Source organism: Pantherophis guttatus, chromosome 6 (genome assembly GCF_059756535.1).
Source record: "Pantherophis guttatus breed Tessera chromosome 6, ASM5975653v1, whole genome shotgun sequence".
In the NCBI taxonomy this organism is placed as follows: domain Eukaryota; kingdom Metazoa; phylum Chordata; class Lepidosauria; order Squamata; family Colubridae; genus Pantherophis; species Pantherophis guttatus.
The window spans coordinates 103,125,155-103,148,870 of NC_142068.1; the positions used below are offsets into that span (position 1 = coordinate 103,125,155).

Sequence of the window (23,716 nt, forward strand, 5' to 3'; positions counted from 1 at the left end):
TCTAAATACAGATCATCCTCGACTTACAACCATAATTGAGCCCAAAATTCCTGTTGCAAAGTGAGAGGTTTGTTAAGTGAGTTTTGCCCCCATTTTACAACCTTTCTTGCCATAGTTGTTAAGTGAATCATGGCAGTTGTTAAGTTAGTAACCCTGTTGTTAAGTGAATCTGGCTTCCCCATTGACTTTGCTTATCGGGTCACAAAAGTGGATCACATGACCCTGGGACACTGCAACCGTCATAAGTATGAGTCAGTTGCCAAGCATTTGAATTTTGATCACATGACCAGGGGAATGCTGCTATGGTTGTAAGTGTGAAAAACAGTCATAAGGCACAGCAATACTATCTTACAGTATCAACTTTGAAACCAATTATCTTCCAATTGGCTCTGGATTGAATTTCTGGATTTCTAGCTGGTTCTGGATTTCTGGACTGAATTTCACATTATGCTAGTAGACATGAATATGGAATGTTCTCCACTAGAAGAGGATATTAAGATATTAAGATAAAATGCCAAGGCTGCTTCATTGAATTACTAGAACAGATGCAAAAAGAAATTCCTTCAAATGCAGGAAACTTCTGGTGATTTGAGCCCCTCCATCGTTCAGAGTCCAAAAAGACCATCTTTATTGAGGTTTTTGGTCTTGGTCGCTGTTTATTAGAAAATAAAACCTTGCATTTCCAGAGCAACAGTAGAATCAACGTCATTTAACGTCAAGGTCCAACGTAAGATGATTTGAATGTTGAACAATTTTTGGCTCAAAGTCATCAATCATACAGACACAGCTGAAGAATGCGGCTTATATGAAATAGATTGTTTTCCCACTGTTTTAGCAATGCAACCCCTGAAATAAGTTTCTCTTGGATGAGCCTCACCAAAACAAAACTAAGAAATGGAATGCAACAAGGAGTTTGGCGGTTCAAATCCTTAGTACAGGTCTCATTTTATATATATATATATATATATATCTCATTTTAATAATACTTGCTTTAGGTGTTGATTAGCCAATTTATTAACCAGCTTTGTCGTATGCCGCCCAGAGTCACTTGCTTTGTGAGATGCAGAGATGTAGCTTTCTGAGCTCTATAAATTTGACCAATAAATAAATATATCCAGAAACCAGGTCTGCCGTATAATCGTTTTGAGCCAAGACAATTTTAGGTTGACTCTCTTTAAATCAGATACGTGCAAGGTCAATACCAAACATGACAACCTGGATTTCTAGCCTATGGTAGCCTTGTCTGAGATTTCCTAATATCCACGGTTAATACACACAGCCGCAGAATCTCTTTGCATCGCAATTTCTCTGCAGATTTTTGAGCTGAATTTTGAGGCTGTTACAGTCATCCTAATAATCCGGGCTTCCGGCCACCCTGCCTGGCGCTTGCCTGCCATCTAGTGGCCGAGGCCGTGTTTGCCGCTCCGCGTCTGATCAGCCTAATTCAATCCAGGTATTAATTAATTAAATGCATGTAATTAATTGTTTTAATTAACGCTCTTTTTTTGTCCCGTCTCATTCGCAGCCCATCAGAGGCACTCCTCGCCAGCAGGGGATCGGCTGCGAGTAAACCGATCTGCGACCGCGTCTAAGCCGCAGTAGGAATCCCAATGGACTGCGGCCGTGCCCGTGGCCGACATGGCCGGCGGCTCTTCGGCTGCCCGCTCCCATCATGGCCGCCCTCCCTCGTTTCTCCTCCCACCCAACGAGCGGAACTCTCCCAAAAACTTCCGCCCGGCGGCGGCCATTTGGCGAGCGCCTTCGGAAGAAGCGTCCTTTTGCCTTTACCCAAGATGGCCGCAGGCGCCTCGCTCACCCACTCCGGGGCGGGGAGGGCGGACCACGTGAGGCAGAGGAACCAATGGCAGGGCGGGAAGGGCGGACGGATGGCCCTCTCCTGGGAAGGCCGCCCCTTCCGGGAAGGGCGCTGCGCAGTCGGGAGAAGGACGAGCGGCGGGAGGTGAGTCGGCGGCGGCGGCGGCGGCGGCGGACCTGCCTCGCAGGGCTGTTGTGGGGGTCCCAGTTGGTGGGAGGGAAGGGGGGGGTCTTCCCGCCTGCGCCTAAATTCCCCCGGGACCCCAAAGGCTCCCCCGCCTCCGCCCGCCCAGGAGCCCCGCCTCTCCCACTGGCCTCCCTGGCAGGGCTGTGGTGGCTGGCAAGGCAGCAGTGAGGAGCCATCAGTGGGGGTTGAGGGGGGGGGGAGCGCTTTTAACGCTCAACACAGGGAAACTGAGGCAGGAGGGCTCCTCCCCCCCCACACACCCCTCATCAGCCCCGGGTCAGCATCCACCCCCACACCCACCCACACCCGGCCTTTTCTCTCTCGGCTTCTGGAAAGAACGGGATGGGCGCCGTGGGGTGGGACAGATGACCTCCGAGGGTCCCTGCCAGGCTGTTTTGCCAATTGGAGGTGGATTCCCTGCAGTCCAGGGGGCATTCCCCCCCCCTCTTCAGCACTCGGCTCTTACGGGAAAGGATCCGGTTAACTGGATGGATGGGAGACCACCAGGAGAGCTTAGGGACCCTTTTAATTATTTAAACCGTGTCTCACTGCGGGAAGGCTCTCCTTCCAGGGTTATGTAACCAGGGGCTATTAGCTTCTATCCTCTGCGGTGGCTCCACGGTGCCATGTTAGGGTGGTTCGGTCATGGCTTTGCCCCAATTTAAAGTTGTGTCTATTGTACTGTCCACACATGCATAAGCTGATGCTTTATTTAAACTTCTGCCTGCATTTGTGAGCCGTTGATATGAACGCAAGAAGCGGGCCAGGTAGAGCAGGAGCCTTCCCTGTAATAGTGGACGGTTGTGAGAGTTGGGCACGAAGGAGGGCTGACCGTAGAAGAATTGACGCCTTTGAAGCCTGGTGCCGGTGTAAATTATTGTGCATGTGCCCGCTTGGCTTGGCACGAGAGGCGGCGTCTGAGTGGCGGGCACATGCCCGTGTGCCCAGCTCCATGTATGTGAGTGGCGGGCACGCGCTCCCTCCCTCCACTCCCCGAATGGTGCACCAGCGGAGGATGCTTGTCCTCCCCCTTGTGTGAGCAGAGGGCGCTTGGGCTCGCCCTTCACTTGCACAGGTGGAACTCTGCACGCGCTCGTGCTCATCTCCTGCGGCCCAGCTTTGAACAGGCCGTGCGCCCTGGTGGTTGGGGACCCCCGGTGTATAGTTACCGGACAGCCAAAGTACAATGTGTTTAATTAGTGTTCTGTGTCAGTGATTGCATGATTCTAGATAATGCTAAATAAACAAACAACCAGGCAGCAATACAGCAATTTTGTTACTTATTTAAAAAAAAAAAAAGAACGGATGATTCTGTTTAAAAAACTCTTATGGAATATTAACCATCAGAAAGGAAACACTTTGACCTTCATTCTGAGTTGCCTTGCCTGTTGCAATAATTGCCATTTTAAGGTTAAGAGACCGGGCACATGCCTGCAAACACACACAAGGCATTACTCTTTGTGACATCATCCGGTTTTGACTCAGCATTTGCCGGTTTGCTGCTAAGGACTGATACTGCATCCTGGACCATGCAGTGAAATGTTTAGTCTCCGGCCTTCTTCCGTGGGCAGCTGCGCTTTTTTGTTTCAAAAAGTCCAGAAGAATCAGAAGTCAACTCTCGAGACAGAAAGGCTCCAGTGGTCCATGTCTTGGGCATCTCGCTTTTTTAAAAAAATGGATTAATAACGTGGCCTCATACACGCCTGCTCGGGTGTAAGTTACATAAGACTAAAGCTTGAAAGGAGAATATTGTTCTACGTTTGCCTAGCAGCGAGTAGACTAGATTTAAAACCAAATTATTACTGAATACTTTATAAAAAAAAAAAAAAAAAGTGCTACAGAGCCTTGTTAAAATGCCCTATTCAACTGGTACTTGTTCAGGAATTATATCCTATATCTCCCTCTGACAGGAGGGTTCCTTTTATCTCAGTTACTACGAGGCTCGGTGTAATGTTATCTGTAAGAGGCATTCATATTTCTGTTCTTTCGGTTCAAAAGTTGCATTCTAACAACATTGCAGGCATTGGGGCATCTATAAATGGTGGTTGATTTTCTCCATTTAATGTGAAATGTATATTCTGCGAATATCCCTCCATCTGGGTTTTATTTAAAGCTATATCGGGAACTGATTCTTTCTTCTCAGTGAGAGAATCCTAAGCCACTTACATACAGTGCCCAATTATATGTCTCATATTCTAAGAATCAACTCGATGGCATCTTTTATGCGTCCTTAGGCAGTCTTGAAAAGCTAAGTCGGATTGGATCTGATTTGTAATTGGACGGGAGATTAGTAGGAAATCCTTGGGGAGGGAGCTGCAAAACAATATTCCAGGGGAAATTTATGTCCCAGGCATGAGGTCCTCAGGGGTCAAGTATCCCAGACTTTTCCAGTGTAGTCCTGGTACTTTTAAATCAGGGGCGTCCAACCTTTTGGCCACTTGAAGACTTGTGGACTTCACTCCCAGGTCTTAAAGGGGCCAAGGTTGGAGGCCCCGTTTCACATCATCACCCTGCCTACTGCAGCTCTGATTGCCTGCAACCGAAATTGTGTGGTTATGCAGCTTTGCTTTGCCGAGTTTTCTCCTGCGTTTCTGGATCAGGCAAAGGCGCTGACTTCTGTCCTGTTGTTGCAGACAGCTGTTGTCATTGACTTGGTTCCCGCAGCCATGCTGGCAGCACGGTTGGTGTGCCTTCGGGCTCTCCCCGGCAGCAGCCTGCGCTCCGCCCTCACTCAGATTTCGCCCACCGTGAGAAATTCCTCCCTAAAGACCAAGCAATGGCTCCTGCAGCCTCACCAGGTACGTCTCTCCAGAATCTCATCCTCCTTTTATTGTTTTCCAATTTGCTTCTATGCACGAGTCCTCAGTGGACTTGTGGAACTTGGCTGAGCTTGAAGCAGCTAAGCAGGGTCGGGCCTGGGAGAGAACTTGAAAGAGAGATCACCAGGAACTCTACCCTGGAAGCTAAACTTCAAAGGGAAAAGCAAAAAAAAAAGACTGGAAGGTGTTGGTGACCTAACTTCCATTCTGTGGTCCAAAGCAGGGCCAGGATGTCTCCATGTAGACAATGGGAGGTGAACTTGATCCAAGAGAGTCTTTGCTTTCTTTCTTTTACACTTATTCAGTTCATTAGTCACCCCTTGGTGCAAGCAACTACATATACGGTGTGGGTATTTCAATTTTAAAAGGCGGACCAAGGCTCTGAGTCATAACTGGCCAGCATGGACTTGGGGGAAAATGTCTCTCTGAAATGCAGCAGAAAGAGAGTGGGGGGGAGATAGCTAGTTCGGCGGGATTGGATTTAATAGAAAAGTAGCTTTTTGCAGTGTCGGAGACTCTTCTGTGCTTTGGGGCTCACATGCTCTGTCTTTGATACTTTAAACATAACCACTTTAATCCCAGTTTAATGTCCCAGGGGACTGTAGTAGGTTTCAAAGGGAACATCTAAAAAGCCACACACAACAGGCACTATAAATACCACGCACACAACAGCACACAGTCTGTGAGAGAGAAGTTCCCTGAGGATGGGCTCCAGCACGAGTCCAAAAGCTCGGAAGACAAAACCTCCGTTCTCGTTGACCGACCCAGGTTGGATCCTGCAACATTATCCTGGGATACGTAGATTCACCTTCGTTCGTGAAAAGTCTTCTGCCTCTCCTGCTTTGAGACAGAGAAGGGGTGAAACACTAAATCAAGGTTTGCGCAGGGTCATGTAGGAGCCGTGATGGGTCCAGCCAAGAGGCTCTGAAATCCAGCGAGCGATGTAGGAGGGGCCCTTAATCAGGATCTGAGGGATGGTCTTCCTCTCGCTCGCCACACGTAGGTGGAGATGTGTCGAGACTTGGAGTTCTGCTCTGCCTTGAGCTTCTCTCATTGGCACTGTGGAATCCATTTCCTGGGTGACAGCAGATGGACGCCCGCACAGGACTGAGCCTCCAGACCTCTTGTCTTTCAGGTGGCGAGAGGGAAAAAGCGACATGGCTGCATCTCACCTATCCCGGCAGACAGACATTCGCATGGGGGGGGGGGGGGAAATGGGAATGTGAAGTGGGGGGAGGGATGGAAGCTCAGCTGAGCCTCCTGAGAAGCTCCAGCCAGCCAAGATCATTAACCCACGTGCAGAGCTGGGAACCCAGCGCCTGTTTCCTGACCAATGTGCGAGCACCTGACGGGACATCTGCAGATAACCGAGGGGATGGCTGGGGAGAGGGAACTTCCCTTTGTGTTGTTTGCAGGGAAAAACCTCAGAGTCGGCTTAGGCTGTTTCTCCAACCATTTAAGCTCCGGTGAAGGCTACTCTTGGCAAAAACAAATGGCCGGGGCTCTTTCTTTGCTTACCCTTGTCGGCTCCTCAAGAGGAATCGTAGGTGTTTGCAGGGGCTGAAAACGGCACTAGATTTAACTTCCCTGACCAGCCAAGTTACAAAGCCTGGTTTCAAAGTTTAGTACCATTTATTCCTCCAGAATCCCTGTGTTTGTGTGTGCCCCCAAGTGGGGGATCTCTCAGGCATGCCAGTCAGAATATCCCTCTTGAAAAATGAGCCTTAGCCTGATTTAGTTTTCCTTGCAGGGGCTGGGAGGCACGGCTCTCGTGCATTTATTCCTTCAGGCCTCTAGAATTCACCTTTCCTGCTTGCTGTTGTTTTGAATCTTAGGGATATTCCTCCAGGGTTCGGACAGGGATTCGTCAAAGGAAACCTGGTCAAGAAGTGAAAGAAGCAGCTTTTGAACCATCAATGGAAACGGCCTTTAAAAGTAGGTGCCCATATATGTCTGTCAGAATCAGGGCCGGCATAAGCCAGTATAGTTCTGTGTTTTTCCACCCTCCTTGTTCTAAGCTCTGATTTAAAAAACGTCTGCTGTGCAAACAAAGCATGCAATCTGATTGCGGTTAAACCCTAGACTTCTTGGGCAGGGTTCAGAGTTGAACCAAGCGAAGGTACTTTGATTCTGGCATGGGCACCTCTCTTGTCCTCCTTAGAGGAGCACAGGGTCATTCCATGGGGTGTGCCAAACAGGAAACGTGCTTTGTTTTCAAGCAAAGAAAGACCCAGGCCCCACAAGGAAACCTCCGGTCTTTACTAGATGTAAAATTGGCCCTGTGCAGAAACCTTTGGGAAATCGTCTTGGTGCAACCCTTTCTCAAGGAGAGAAACTATTTCCAGTGAATTGCTCTTTTCTCTTTTATCAGTTCACCAGGCAGGACGATGGATCGTGGCCGGGGGTGCTGCTGTCGGTCTTGGCGCTCTCTGTTATTATGGGCTGGGCATGTCCAATGAAATCGGCGCCCTGGAAAAAGCTGTGTAAGCCATTTATTTCTAATAGGAACCGTTTATAGAGCGTCTCTAGCTGCTCTGGCCTTCTGGAACCTCAGCGGATATGGAGCTGTTTAGTGACCTAATAGCTATGTATATGTATATATCCTGGCTAGAAGTCCACAAGGGAGAAAACATGACATATTCATCTCGCAATTAAAGTAATTACAGTAAAAATCAATGTATGGATAGTTCTGAGCACACGCTGGAGAAATGGAGTGGAAGGTGATTTGCGATTCAGACCCTAGCAATAATCTATTTTTAAAGATTCACTTAAATTACTTCGGGGGAAAAAAACACCTCACGAAGCTGTGTATTGATTTAATCATTATGCCAAGAACTGAGTTTGCTGAGTGGAAAAACTTTGGCAAAAAAAACAAAACAAATAAATCTTGTTAAAGAGAGCCCTGTTTAGCATGTTGGCTTGTTTGAAGCTTTCTTGTTTGTTTTGGTTTAGCGTATAATGAATGAAAGTCCCGAAGGGGCTTTTTCAAAAGGCAACTGGACTTTGTTTTTCCTTGAAAATGTTTTGCTTCTCACCCAAGAAGCTTCTGGAGGAACTAAAGAAGCTTCTTGGATGAGAGGCGACATGTTTCCAAGGAGAAAACCAAGGAAGTTGAGCTGCCTTTTGAAAAAGCACCTTTGAGACAACCACGACCTGGATGACTGAGAGTCTCCAGAGACTTATGAGCGGAAGGTCCTTAGTGAGTCCATTCCAAAGGGACTTCCCTTGACGTTTGTGACATCGTCCCAGATTTACCTCAGAAAGAATGAAAGCCAGAAAACGGACTGCAGAAGATACGTGTTAAATCTTGTGGGTCTTACTGTAACAATAAAAGTTTGCTTGTAAGAATATTCTAAATTTATTTTATTGCAAAATTTATGGCACCTTTCCACTTGAATGGAGTGCTTCCATCCACTTGGAAGGCAGTTCGGAGTGAAGCGGTGGCTTTTAACACCAGATTCTGTGCAATTTGCTTTAAAAAAGAGGCATTTCAGGATGCTCATGTGCAGAACGCTTCTCCATGCATGGTGATGAACTCGCGCAGTTATTTTGGACCTTTGCTTGGGGGTGGGGTGGGGGGGGCTGTGTATTTACAGGCCTTCAGGCACAGCCAAGGTTCAGCTTTTGTGGGCCTAAAGAAAGAGGCGGCTGCTTTAATGATTAAAGATGAACTGGCATTCCAGTGTGCTCTGTCTTGAAGGGTTTGCATAACCCTCATTTGATTTGAGTCCCAGCATGTGACTACAGACAATCCTCGACTTACAGCAGTTTGTCTAGTGACCGTTCGGAGTCGGTTGTAAGTTGAGGACTACCTATATATAACAAGACCGATATGTAATCGGAGAAAAGGACCTGGGTTCTTGCCCTATCCATGTCGAGGAAGGCTTACCCTACGTGCGTTTTTCTCTGGTTTTTCCAGGATTTGGCCCCAGTATGTGAAGGACCGGATTCGTTCCACTTACATGTACTTTGCCGGAAGCGTGGGCTTGACCGCCTTGTCTGCACTGGCCGTCAGCAGAACTCCTGCCATGATGGGGCTGATGATGAAGGGCTCCTGGCTGGTAAGGCCTTCTCTCTCTGCCGTGTGTGGGGGAGGGGAGAAACCCAGCTGTTATAGGTATAGATAAGGTGAAACTTGGTTTAGTGCCAGTAACTGCGAGAGGGATCTTGGAGTCCTAGAGGACAACCACTTAAATATGAGCCACCAGTCTGCGGCAGCAGCCTTAAAAACCCAACACAATCCTAGGCTGCATTAATAGAGGGATAGAATCGACATCACGGGAAATTCTAGTACCACTTTACAAAACCTTCGTGAGGCCACGCTTGGAAATACTGCATCCAGTTCTGGGCACCACAATACAAAAAGAGCGCAGAGAAGAGCAACAAAGATGATTAGCCCCGGTCAACCCTCCCCCCCCCCTCCCTAGTTGGGCCACTACTAGGCCCTATGATTAACACGCTTGCCCTGCCAGTTTCTGTTCGATGGAGGCGGTTCTCGCCTATTTTTCATCTATTTTCTTGCCTGTTCTATCCATCTGTACGCTGACTGTATGAACATTGTGGACAGCTTATTTCCTTCTGGAGACTTTGGACCTGGCTCTGTTTGTTATCCAGCACACTGGCTGTATGGAAAATGGCAGCTTACGGGAGGATGAATGGAGCCGGTTTCTATCATTGTTTCACCACCGATGGGATGTACCATCTTCCCCATGGCCAGTTTGCCAACCATCATGAGAGGCTGGTTGGAGGACTACCCCCGAGCTGGTTGGAACATTGGACTCCACCACTGCCGTGAGAGGACAGTGGAGACTCTCCCGTTTATGGTCAACCTGCCTTGTCTTCCAGGACATTTTGGACTATCATAGTGGAGCCCTTGGCCATACCTTATCACTACCTCAGAGCTTTAGATGTATTTAAGGTCACAGCTTCTTGCACTGCGAGACTCCCCCCTCTCGCAAGCCTGGCCCTCCACTTTATCGAGGGCCTACCTCAATGATGGGTCTTGGAACAAAGAGAGGTGGCATGCGGCGAAGAGGGGGTTGAGGGGTTTTTTATGTAAGTTTTTGGTTAAACTTTTAAGGGGTCCCGGGGGGGAGGGTAAAATTGGAACTAAGGTCGTGGGTTTGGGGGATAACCCACCAAGGGGAGGGTCGGGCCTGGTCACTATGCGCGGCGGAGGGGATGGGAGATCCGGAGGTAATGGGGCTCGAGCTTGTCCAGATTGTGTTTTTACCATCGGTACTGTGAGTGGGAGGGGTAGATATGGCAGGAGCAGGGGGCCATATCATGTTAAGGGAGCGCGCACCCGCTGTCTTTGAGTGGTAGCATGCTCCGGCCCCCAAGGCTCCACTCGTTCTCCAGGTTGCACAGACCCTCAGGGCCCGGGCCTTCGACTGATGTTGTGCAACACCAGGTCTCTGGTAAATAAAGCCCCCCCCATTTGTGATCTTGTTCAGGAGGGGGGAGCGGACCTGGCGGGTATTACGGAGACCTGGTTGGGCCCAGAGGGAGGGGTCCCTCTGGTAGAAATGTGCCCACCAGGCTTCCAGGCATTCCATCAGCCGAGGTCATAGGGGAGGGGCAGGGGAGTAGCGGTTATTATTAGAGAAGGCCTTAGGCCGAGGGAGGCCACTGTTCCTCAGACGGCCGGCTGTGAGACCCTCCTTGTGAAGTGGAGTCATGGGGTTCAGATGGGTTTGCTGATCACGTACCTGGCTCCCTGCCACGTGGCGGCAGCCCTGCCCGAGCTACTCAACATTATCACCGCGGTGGCGGTTGATACCCCCAGACTTATGGTCATGGGGGATTTTAACCTGCCGTCCGTGGGTGAGTCGTCTGAGGTGGCTCGGGAGTTCATGGCTTCCATGACGGCTATGGACCTGACCCAGCTAATTCATGGCCCTATGCACATGAGGAGAAACACACTGGACTTGGTTTTTGTCTCTGGACAGTGGCTGAGTGATCTCGAGATAGGGGATATAGTCATCGAGCCCTTGTCATGGTCAGATCACTCTCTCCTTCGCCTTGACCTTCGAACCGCTGCACCCTGCCGCAGGGAGGCGGAACTGATAAAATGGTACCGCCCGAGGCGCCTGATGGAACCTGATAGGTTCCAGATGGAGCTTGGGCCAATCCCCGAGGTTCTGGCTCACGCCTCGACTGGAGACCTAGTGGCCACCTGGGATAGGGCGGCCGCTGGACTCTGGATTGAGTTGTGCCTTTGCGGCCTCTGACCCGGCACCGATCTCACCTGGCTCCTTGGTTCACCGAGGAGCTGAGGGAGATGAAGCGCCGGAAAAGACGCCTAGAGAGTAGTTGGAGGGCCAGTCGTGCTGAATCTGACCGGACACTGGTAAGATCTCATATTATTATCAGATAATCGCCCGGCCGCCCTGTTTAGGATGACCCGCTCCCTGCTCCACCAGGAAGCGAGGGAGGACCCCTTGGAGGGAAGAGCCAAGGATTTTGTTCAGTATCTGTATGACAAAATCACTCAGATTCGGGAAGAGCTGGACTCCAACTGGGTAGATCCAGCGGGGATGACGGAGGCAGGTCCTGAGAATGTTATCTGGGATGAGTTTGATCCTGTGACACCTGAGGACGTGGACAGGATTCTGGGTAGACTGAACGCGACCACATGTTTGTTGGACCCGTGCCCCTCCTGGTTAGTGCTGGCTTCCCAGGAGGTGACGCGAGGCTGGCTCCAAGAGATTATAAATGCTTCATTGGGCGAGGGTGTCTTTCCCGCCGCCTTGAAAGAGGCGGTAGTGAGACCTCTCTTCAAGAAGCCTTCCCTGGACCCGGCAGTATTGGCTAACTATCATCCAGTCTCCAACCTTCGCTTTGTGGCGAAGGTTGTTGAGAGTGTGGTTGCACGACAGCTCCCCCAGTACCTGGATGAAACGACGTATCTAGATCCGTTCCAGTCGGGCTTCAGGCCTTGGTACAGCACGGAAACGGCATTGGTCGCGTTGGTGGATGATCTCTGGAGGGCTCGGGACGGGGTGCTCCTCTGTCCTGGTCCTGTTAGATCTCTCAGCGGCTTTTGATACCATCGACCATGGTATCATGCTGCACTGGTTGGGGGTGGGAGGCACCGTACTACAGTGGTTCTCCTCCTTTCTCTCCGACCGGTCGCAGTCTGTGTTGACTGGGGAGCAGAGGTCGACCCCGAGTCCCCTTATATGTGGGGTGCCACAAGGATCGGTCCTCTCGCCCCTTTTGTTCAACATTTATGTAAAGCCGCTGGGTGAGATCATCCATGGTTTCGGGGTGGAGTACCACCAGTACGCTGATGACACCCAGCTGTACATCTCCCCCCCCAGACCACCCCAAAGATGCCCTTGAAGTGATGTCCCGGTGCCTGGAGGCCGTACGGATCTGGATGGGGAGAAACAGGTCAGGCTCAACCCATCCAAGACCGAGTGGCTGTGGTTTCCGACATCCCGATATAGTCAGCTGGTGCCATTGCTGACTGTTGGGGGCGAATCATTGGCCCCCATAGAAAGGGCTCGCAACTTGGGTGTCCTCCTGGATTCACGGCTGTCTTTAGAAGAGCACTTGACAGCCGTGACCGGGAGGATTTTTCATCAGGTTCGCCTGATTCGCCAGTTGCGTCCCTTTCTGGATCGCGACTCGTTAAGTACGGTTACTCATGCTCTTGTCACTTCCCGCCTGGACTACTGCAATGCTCTCTACATGGGGCTCTCCTTGAGGAGCACCCAGAGGCTTCAGCTGGTCCAGAATGTGGCCGCGCGGGTGGTGACGGGAGCAACGTGGCGCTCCCATGTAACACCCCTCCTGCGCGAGCTGCACTGGCTCCCGGTGGTCTTCCAAGTGCGCTTCAAGGTTTTGGTTATCACCTTCAGAGCGCTCCATGGCTTAGGACCTGGTTATTTACGGGACCGCCTGCTACCACCAATAGCCTCCCACCGACCAGTACGCTCCCATAGAGAGGGGCTCCTCCGGGTGCCGTCGGCCAAACAATGTTGAGAGAGCCTTCTCTGTGGGGGCACCTACCATCTGGAATGAGCTCCCCCCGGAGATAGGGAGGATCCTGGATCTGCGTACCTTCCGCCGCGCGCTCAAGATTTTCCTATTTCATCAAGCTGGCCTGACCTAAGTCTCTCCCCTTTTTAATGGAAATTTTAAATTTGGTTTTAAATTATTGGGGTTTTAAATTTGTTCAGCCAAATTATTTAATTCGTTTTATTCTATTTTAAATTTTGTATTCCCTTTTTGTAAATCCCTGAGACCTTCGGGAGTAGGGCAGTATACAAATTCAAAAAAATAAGTAAATAAAATAAAAATGATTAAAGGCCAGAAGGCTAAAACATATGAAGAACGGTTGCAAGAATTGAGTATGTCTAGCTTAATGAAAAGAAAGACAGGGAAACATGATAGCAGTGTTCTAATATTTGAGAGGTTCTTTCAAAGACTTTTTACTTTTACCTAATAATATAAACTAGCCATCTTTATAGCAACAAACCTATCTCAATGGTAAAACCCAAAAATCAAAATTTCATTTTTGTCCACCTCGAGTACAAAGTCCAGAAGCGGTTTCCAAGTAGAAACAAAAGTAATTGTGTTTTTTTCCCCCTTTAACCAAAGCAATCAATTTGCCTATCTCTGCTAACTCTGTCAGCTTTTGCAGCCATTCATCCATTGTGGGAATCAAAGTTGGAATCCTTTCCCCTTTCCCTCCCTTATTTTTAATTTGCTTTTGTATTTTTTATTATAAACTAATAAAAACTGTAAATATGAATATTTTTTTAATATTCTTGTGCTCTATTTGACGATCCACCTGTGTCCACAAGAGGGCGTGGTAGTTAATTTTAACTATCGTAGTTTCTTTTTTAATAAATCCACCTGTTTTTCTGCAATGAAGAGAACAACCAGTCCTGGGGCTCCGTCCTTTACTCAAATAAGTAGTGTTTCCCGAACTGAAACCCCACTTACATAGTTTCAGAAGAGAGTTTATACCCCTAGAAGATATTAGCAGATGCCTAAACTCAAAAATTCAGGAATAACCCAGTCTTCCTCCTGTCCCATTTTCTGATACAAGTGACATGATGAGTCTGTATTGAATATGTGCAGTCTTTAATAAAGGAGACTAATTTTAGGTTTCTACCTCAAATCATTGTGTATGTCTGGGAGATCCATTGGGCTGGAGACACCAGACCAGAAGAACAGAATGTCAGACCTCGGAGGTCTTCTAGTCCGACCCCCTGCTCAAAGAGGAGACCCTAGACCATTCCAGACAAGAATCCAGGCTCTTCTTAAAAGCCTCCAGTGATGGAGCACCCAAAGCCTCTGAAGGGAAGCCCCTTCCACTGGTGGATGGTTCCCACTCTTGGTAAATTCCTCCTTAGTTCCAGGTTGCTTCTCTCCTTGGTTAGTTTCCGTCCGTTGTTTCTTGTCTTGCCAGAACAGGTGGGAAATTAATTGGGGTCACATGTTCACACTTGAGGCCACGTTAATGGAAAACCCCCCAAAAGCACAGTAGAAGGCAAGCGTGGCTCGCAAAGCACCGATCCAAGTGAAATGCCTCTTGTTGGCCTTAATGAATAGCCATGTTTTGTTGGCAGGCCATCGGTGCCACCTTTGCAGTGATGATTGGAGCTGGCATGCTGGTTCGATCCATAGATTACGAAGAGAGTCCGATCCCCAAACACCTGGCATGGATGCTGCATGCAGGTACTCGCGTTTCTGGATTTCTTAAAGCACACTGGCCATCTAATGCAATGCATTTTGGAAAAATCCCTGCCAAATGCTTTCCTATATTTTGCCTCTTTTAGATTTTTGCTGAAGAAGGATCTGGGCAAACTTAGCTTGTTGAGTTAGCAGCCTTGGAAGCCAAGAAATGGGTGGGTGGGTGGCACGGCCTGGAGTCATGGTATCCCATCATGTCCAAGGAGACATCTACCCATCCCCTGAACCTCATTTGTCTGGTATAATTGGTAGCTGGGCTGTATAATTTTAGCATCTTACATTAGAAATATTTCTGCACACTCTGCCATGTGGTATATGGATGACCTGCAGTAGAAGACGAATTAAAAAGAGTTTGAAACATGGGGGAAATGCTGGTTTTGAGACTCAGTGTTGTGTTTAAACCTACAACCACACGCATTCCCAATGCCACCTGAGGCATTTTCTATGGAGATTCTCAATCATCCAGGTCATGGTTGTCCCTAAGGTGCCTTTTTTTTTTCAAGAGGCAACTGGACTTTGTTTTTCCTTGAAGTCATGTCGCTTCTCATCCAAAAGGCTTCTTCCAGAAGCTTCTTGGATGAGAAGCAAAACGTTTTCAAGGAAAAACCAGAAAGTCCAGTTGCCTCTTGAAAAAGCCCCTTTGGGACTATTCTTGTATTCTTTTCTCGTATTAATTTTTTTCCAAAAGAGGAAGGAGTGTCTCAGGTTGGGTGAAAATGGATGGACCTCTGTGACAATCAGGGTCAGGATGCGGGGCCCATTTAGTTTAGTACTTGCAAGAAAATCACAATAAAATAATACATGAGTTGAATAAATAAAGCTGCAACGAATCAAGGATTTTTCCCTCTTTTCTGTTTCTCCGCCTAGGTGTTATGGGTGCCGTGGTGGCTCCTCTGACCCTCCTTGGCGGCCCCCTCCTCATCCGAGCTGCTTGGTACACGGCCGGCATCGTGGGGGGCCTCTCCGCCGTGGCCATGTGCGCCCCAAGTGAGAAGTTTCTGAACATGGGAGCCCCCCTGGGCGTGGGCCTGGGGCTCGTGCTCGTCTCCTCCGTAGGTAAGCGGATCAGCTCTCCTGAGAGAGAGGTGGGCCAAAAGGCCGGAAGTTGGTGGGTCTGGGTTTGGTGGGTCTGATGTGGTCGGCCACTTCTGGAAAGATTTGAGTGTATAGGTAGTCCTCGGCTTACGACCCCAGTTGGGGCCGGAACCTCCATTGCTAAGCAGGGCACTTATTAAGTGAGTCAGATACGCGGGGTTCCTGACCTTTTCTGTCATGGATGTTAAGGGAATCCTTCCACAGCTTCCCTCCTGCTTTTCCCGTCAACGTTACTTGTCAGAATCCAGCTGGGAAGGTGATAAATGGAGATCACATTACAATGATAGACAGGTAATCATCAACTTACAACAGTTCATTTAGTGACCGTTTGAAGTTGCAGTGGCACTGAAAAAAAGGGAGTTACGACCCTTTTTACGGACGACCATTGCAGGTCCCCGTGGTCACGTGATCAGAATTGAGATGCTTGGCGACTGGCATGTGCTTATGACGGTTGCAGCGTCCCCCAGGGTCACCGGATCCCTTGTGGCAACCTTCTGACAAACAAAGTCAGTGGGGAAGCCAGATTCACTTAACGACCAGGTTATTTCACTTAACAGCTGCAGGGATTCATTCAAGAATTGTGGCAAGAAAAGTTGTAAAAATGGGGCAAAATTAACAGATGTCTCCCTTAGCAACAGAAATGTTGGACTCCATTGTGGTCGTAAGTCGAGAACAACCAGTAATCAGCTTCTTGGGCAGTCAGGGATCCTGCTGAAGTAACTTGCACGGCATAATTCCTACCATTTTGTGGAGGGGGTGGTGGTGGAAAAGGTGGGTCACCCACTGACTCTTTTGCCCTTGGGGTGTGCGTGTGTCTTCCAGGATCCATGTTCCTGCCTCCGACTTCCATCTTGGGCGCCGGCATGTATTCTGTGGCCATTTATGGGGGGTTGGTACTTTTTAGCCTGTTCCTGCTTCACGACACCCAGCAAGTTATCAAACGTGCGGAGAGTCAACCATACCTGGCGGTCGGAGTGTGGAAATACGATCCGATCAACGCGTAAGTGTTGCTGCTCGCGGGATGTCATGCTAGTTGGGCCCCAGCTGGGGATAACGCGGAGCCTGAGGAGAGTTCCACAGCTGGCAAATCGCATGCCATCTTGTTGATGATAATAACAACAACAATAATAATACAACTCCCATTGAAAACACAGCCCTGGGCACTCGAAAACCTTGCTTGCCCCTATCTTGGATTGGCCATTGAAAACAGGAAATTTGAGATACCTTTTGTGGGCCAGGTATACAGAAAGAGCTGGAAGGGGCCTTGGAGGTCTTCCAGTCCAACCCCCTGCTCAAGCAGGAGACCCTCGGCCATTTTGAGACCAAGAGCTGTCCAGTCTCTTCTTGAAAAGCTCCAGTGATTGGGAAGGCATTCCACTGGCTAATGGTTCTTACTGTCAGGAAATTTCTCTTTTTCCTTCCAGGTTGCTTCTCGTTTCATTTCCATCCACTGTTTCTGGTCTTCTGGCGCTTAACTCTAAACTCCTTTGCATTTCAGCCTGATTAATAAGGCCTGTGGAGAAAATCCTGGATACTTTTTAAGTAGGATTATGCAAAACATGTTACTCTGAACTGAACTGAACAGTGTAATGAAAATTCCCATTTCAAGTGTAAATGGCCCGTTGTGTGTCCAAATGGGTTGTCATAGGTTCTTCCGCATCAGAGCATTTCTGCATAGAAGGCAGAATTTTTTTCCAAAGTTTCTTACTTTTTAATAGCATGAGGTGAACCTCCTGGCTGCTTATTAATGAGTGTTATTAATGTATTAATGTTTTATTAATAATTGCATGTTAATGATTGTTCAAAAGTCAGCCTGTTATTGCTTAAAATTTAAATTCGACTCAAACCCAGCAGATTCTGTCTTTAAATCCAAAGCTCAATATAGACTCTTAAATTGAGGGTTTTATTGCAGTGTTTCTCAAACTTGGCAATTGGGAGATGTGCGCATGCCAGCTGGGGAATTCTGGGAGTTGAAGTCCACATATCTTTAAGCAGCCTTGGTTGAGAAACACTGGTTTACTGCATTAATATTGAAACCATAGTCTCTGTCATTTGTATTTTATCTGCCTGTCTGCCTAGCTAGATACCTAGCTATTTATTAAATGTATACACTGCCCGTCTCACTATCTAATGTCTGAGTAGTTTACCATTTAAAAAATGTATACATTGGTCTTTTTTCAACTTTGGCCCAGAATTCTACAGCCAGCCATCTGCACGGGTGTAGGTCAATAATTTTCAGGTAGGATTTTCAGAGCTGAAAGGAAAGAGATGGGCAAGTCAGCTGGTAAAAATAATATTGAGCACGTTGACTTTATTTGCGAAAGAACGGTTAACTAGCTTTAGTTGAAAGAATACCAAACAGTTCAACAGCATAACAGTCCAATAAATGCTTTATGGTTGAACTCTCTCCAAGGAATCTCCTTGTTTCCTCCTTTCCAGGTGTATGGGCATTTATATGGACACCCTCAACATCTTCATCAGAGTGGCTACCATGCTGGCTGGCGGTGGCGGCAGGAAGAAGTAGATGCAGCTGCACTGACGGGTCACCAGTCAGTTTCTCTGCTTAGTGCAAACTCGAATAAAATGTTTGTTGCGTCCAAGCAGCTTTCATGTAGAAGTTTGATATTCTAAGCACTCAGTCTCAAAATTCTTCTTGGTTTCCAGTTGTAATTTGTAAAGCATCCAGTGGTTACTAGTTTGCACGTACCACTTAAATCACTTTACTCGGGTTGGAGAGGTTTTTGAAATGGAAAAGAAGTTCGTATCAGTAGATCTACATTTATAGCAGTTGCTAAGTTCGCTTCTCCTTTCCAAAGATGACTCCCTGCCACTCTGGACAGGCCTGGAAGACCGTTTATACTCCTTAGCAAGAGTTGAATTCAACTGTGGATTCAGAAAGTATAAAATGATTATTTCAGCGGAAAATCAGGGAGCTGCCCAAGCATAGTTGCTACCTGCAATTGGCTTATTTTGGAAGAGACCTCCTGGTGGAAACGGGACGTAGCGAAGGATGGTGGTGGTTGAATAGCAAAGCCTTCTGTCCGGGGCTGCGTTCTGCCCCAAAGTCAGGATGGGCTTCAGCCACGTTTTTTTTTCTCAGAATCCTCTGCCAAATACTGGCCTCCGGCTGGCCCTTCCGTCTGATAACTGGATAGGGATTTCTAAAAGAATATTAAGCAGGACTCTTTATTTAATTCCAGAATTACAGGCTGGGGAAAAACAGTTGTACATAAATCTACAAGGGAGAAAATAAATACAAAATGGTGTGAAGCTCCCAGCTTCTGTAATACTCTCATTTCTTTCACAGATAACAGCAATTCTGTAATGTATCGTGTCACTCTATGCTCTCGGGTCTTACTGAATAAAGTCCTTGCACAACAATCTGTGAGTCTTGGTTGTCTTACATTAGAGCAGTGCTTCTTTCGAGATCCATGGGGGGAGGGACACAGCCTCCGAAATTGTCCACCGACATGGCCACGTTAGTAGATACCAGGTTAGAAAATATTGCCCTGTTGATACTGTAATTACAACACAGATGTCATACTACTATGTAGACCACGGTGAGATCTAGATATAACCAGACCTGAGTGCCAAAGTCTCGCTCTGCCTTGGGTAAGATTTCCGCTGCCATTTGTGTCGGATGACTTGGCTTACAGAATGAACAGTCTACAAATGGAGTGAACAACGGGCCCTCCATCCATTGTGGAAACAGGATTTTGTGTATTGGCCCTTTTGATACACCCCAAAATGGCTGGTGGGTTTTGCTGCCTTGCTATAAAAAATAATAATAACCTACAGTTAAGAAAGCAATGCAAGAGTTCAGAAATACGAATACAGCTGTTATCAATTTAACGTGGATTCAGCACAGTATTGATTCTGTACTAAATAGTCTTGCAGAAAGGAATGGAAGAAACTGCAGTACAGGTAGTCCTTGACTTATGATCACAATTGGGCCCAGAATATATGTTGCTAAGTGAGACATAGAGTTTTGCCTCATTTTACAACCCTTGTTAAGTGAATCACTGCAGTTGTTAAGTTGGTAACACGAATGAATCCAGGTTTCCCTCCCCCCCCCCTTGATTTTGCTTGTCAGAAGGTCACAAAAGGGGATCACGTGACCCCAGGACACTGCAACCGTCATAAATGAGAGTCGGTAGCCAAGCCTCTGAATTTTGATCACGTGACCCTGGGGAGGCTGCAAGTCATCAGTGAAAAGCGGCCATCAGTCCCTTTTTTCAGTGCCATTGTAACTTCAAACGGTCACTAAATGAACTGTTGTAAGTCGAGGACTCCCTGTTATAAAATTAGGGGTTTGTGTCTTGAAGTAAGGATGGGAAAGGAGCAGCTTTGACCCCACAGGGCTCCCCACCATGGCATCTCTCGCTCCTCTTGCGGGATGGGTGGGATCCAATCTTTTGGCTCCGCCCCTTTTCAGACTGGCCTTCAACTTGCTTTGGAAAGCCTGGAGACCTTCACCCCACAGAGGGTGGCCCTGAGGAGCAGGCTGGGTTCTGCCAGGGCCTAATCTCCTTCGAATCCTTTAAAGGGGTGGCCTTGTCACACCTGCCCCAACCATGGAGTTGTGTGCGAGTCTCCTCCTTTGACACTCGGTCTCACTGCGTATCATTTGCACCCCTTTTTTTGCCTCCAAGAATTTACAAAGGTTGCCTTCCGTAGGACCCAGAAACGTGTCCCAAGACTATGTAGGGATCTTATCACATAGAATTAATGCCTTGATCCAGTCAACCATTCACCTGTGGCGACAGATTTATGACTCTTGGAAAAGAATATAAATGATTTTGTTTCCACACGGAGACCACTTCTGAACTTTGTGCTTGAAAAGAATGAAATTTTTAAGGAACTGATAGATCTTTATAGAAATGGCTACTTTATATTATTACTAGCTGAATACCCGTGCTCCTCTATGAAACTATGTGATTGGGCTTGATAAATCAACACTTACAGCTTGAAAATTAATGAGTAGTTACAATCAGCCTCTCCTCTCCCCTTCTCTCCCTCAGCCTTGCCCTACAGAGGACTCCCCTATCCTCTCCCCTTCTCTCCCTCAGCCTTGCCCCACAGAAGTCTCCCCTATCCTATCCCCTTCTCTCCCTCAGGATTGCCCCACAGATGCCTCCCAGTGGTGGGTTGACCCGGTTTGCACCGGTTCTATAGAACCAGTAGTAAAACTGGTAGGAGGCTCCGCCCACTGACCCCAACATCATCAAGATGCTTCTGCGCATGCGCAGAAGAGCACGTGCACAGCCCCGTTGCGAACCAGTAGTAAAGGTAAATAGAACCCACTCGTGATGCCTCCCCTATCCAATCCCCTGCTTGCTGCTGTGAAAGTAAAACTGAAACTGAAACTCCTCTCCTCTGCTTGTGTTTTGCATTTGGAACAGATTTCTTTTGAGGTGGGAAGGGGGAGTAGAACTTAGCATCAGAACGTGTTAATAATAATATAAGAAATACTAATGCTCTGATGGTCATTTCAAAAAACCCTTTCTTAGTGAGCACCTAGAAGCCAAGAGGAACATATGTGGCAAATTTCAGGTTTGTAGGCTTTACGGTTCTGGAGATTTTGTGATGATGCGTGAGTTGTATTTCACTTTTATATATATAGATGAAAAAACAAAAAGTTGTTATTTGATGTTAATGCTTTATTTTACTGCAACAGAGAGTCGGAAGTCAACACTTCTTTTTATTTTTCCTAATCCTCCTTCACTTTTCTTTCCCCTCTTCCTCCTCCACTGTTTTCCTATTTTCTTTTGTATTTTGTATCTTATTTTATTTTATAACTCAATTAAAATGTTAACGAGGAAAATACCAAGAGATTAGCCACCTTAATGTAACACCACAGGCTCATCAAAGATGGATTACTTCCCTTTTTCTCTGTGGGGCCAGATTCCAGTCAAAGGAAGAGGGGGGATAATTATTTGAGAGCAGCAGACTCTTTCACCGTCTATCGATGGGGATCACGGGAAGATGGGCCGCTGGGACAAACTCTAGATGATGAAAAAAGCCCAAATCTTAGCATCAATGGAGGTTTTCACCAGAAAGCCAAAGTCATCTAGTCTGACCCCCTGCTCAAGCGGATGAGCCTATACCAGTAATGGCTAACCTTTTCCGGGACCGAGTGCCCAAAGCGCACGCACACACCCAAACCCCCAACATGCAATGTGCACGCGCCTCCCATATGCGCCATGCCCCCCCATACGCATGCACATGCGGCCCCTGCACACACCCAGCCCCCCACGCATGCGCGGCAGAGACCCGAAGACCAGCTGGCCAGCGGGAGGCGGATGCACGGAGGAGCTGAACTGGGGCGATGGCTCTGCCATTGTGCCACCTCTGTCACGCGTGCCATAGGTTCGCCATCATGGGCCTACATACCATTCCTGACAAGAGGCTGTCCAGTCTCTTCTCAAGAACCTCCAGTGATGAAGCACCCACAACTCCTGGAGGCAACTTCTGTTCCACTGGTCAATCATTCTCCCTGTCAGGAAATTTCTCCTTAATTCCAGGTTGCTTCTCTCCTTGGATTAGTTTCCATCCATTGCTTCTTGTCCTGCCTTCTGGTGCTTTGGAGAATAGCTTGACCCCCTCTTCTTTGTGGCAGCCCCTCAAATATTGGAATAATAATAACTTTATTGTCATTGTACGTGTATACACAGTATACCCATACAACGAAATTCACTTAACACCCAAAGACCAGGTCCAACACACATAACAATCCCCAAACACACTCCCACCCACCACAATTCCCCACCCCTAAACCACCCAAACAGCCACACAACAGACCAAGTAATGCTGTCCAACATTACTCTACGAGGGATGATACTATCGTTTCATTGCATTAAACATATCCAGTTCCTGCAATGGTTCATCGTATGCTTTAGTCTCCAGCCCCTTAATCATCTTGGTTGCTCTTCTCTGCACTCTTTCCAGAGTCTCAACAACTTTTTTATATTGTGGTCATCAAAACTGGATGTGATATTCCAGTACTAAGGCTTTGTAGAGCGGTACCAATACTTCACGTGATCTTGATTCCATCCCTCTATTAATGCACCCCAGAATTGCAGTGTTTGTTTTGCATGAAGGGTTTACAGTAGATGGCTGTAAATTCTTTTCTAAGTCATAAATTTTATAACTTTGTGAGTCATTGAAGCAGAGTCCGACACAATCGAACAGTAGCTATCAGCTCCAAAGTTCCCCATGCGATGACACTTTTGGCACATCTCCAGCTCTGAATAGAAGGATGGGTTGGCCCTTTTCCTGTTCTACACACCAATATAAAAAGAAAGATTCTTTCTCCCGACTGCAGTCACGCAAGGTTTTACACGCCGGTATACATTAACAAAGCCTTGTGTTAAAACCCCTCAGATTTCTTCTAAGGGACAAAATTTCCTACCTTTGCTGAAATCATGAGGATGTGGAACGTTTTTGCCTGGCTATTCATCTCGATTCTTTGCTTTGGGACTTTCTCAGCTGGTGGTGCAGGTAAGCTTTCGGCTCCGCCAAGTTTACTTCATAAACCTTTGATTTCCCAAAGGTCTGGCAAGCCGAATTGAGAAATGAATTGGATTCATTTGGCTTGCTGGTTCCAATCACGGGACAATACCTCTGAATGGGAACTTCATAACTTCACATCAGAAATTATGTACTCATACATAAAAATACTTTATAATACTTTATAAAAATACTTTGAAAAAATACTTCAACATTGTTAGAAAAAAGTTTTCAAAAATTCGGATTTCAGTTGCACACGATTGTGGTAGTTATACACAACTAGAGATTAATTTCTATTTGTAATTGAATGTGCTATTGGTGCTGTTAAATGTTTTATATTGCACTTTGAATTAACATATCTTGTGTTTCAACTTTGATGTATTAGAAAACCCTTGGAGCACAATATTGAAGAAATGATTAAATAAGCAACATTTTTAAAGCAAGTTCAATGGGCATTAATGGCTATCAAAGATCTGTGTTTTAATTGTGGCTTGCAATATCAAGCAAGGGAAAACATGTATACAGGCAGTCCTTACAACAACAATTGGGACTGGGACTTCAGTTGCTAAGCGAGATGATT

At 47.3% G+C, this 23,716-nt stretch overlaps 1 protein-coding gene across 1 annotated transcript; it reads left to right on the plus strand.

Annotated features, from left to right (window-relative positions):
* Window positions 1-1,778: 1,778 nt before the first annotated feature.
* On the plus strand, window positions 1,779-19,008 carry GHITM (growth hormone inducible transmembrane protein). The gene is made up of 9 exons (XM_034434747.3): window positions 1,779-1,960; window positions 4,636-4,800; window positions 6,657-6,756; window positions 7,193-7,304; window positions 8,741-8,882; window positions 14,409-14,517; window positions 15,400-15,588; window positions 16,450-16,627; window positions 18,067-19,008. The coding sequence occupies exons 1-9, from the start codon at window positions 1,862-1,864 to the stop codon at window positions 18,149-18,151; spliced, it is 1,179 nt and encodes a 392-aa protein (XP_034290638.2). The 5' UTR covers window positions 1,779-1,861; the 3' UTR covers window positions 18,152-19,008.
* The last annotated feature ends 4,708 nt before the right edge of the window (window positions 19,009-23,716 follow it).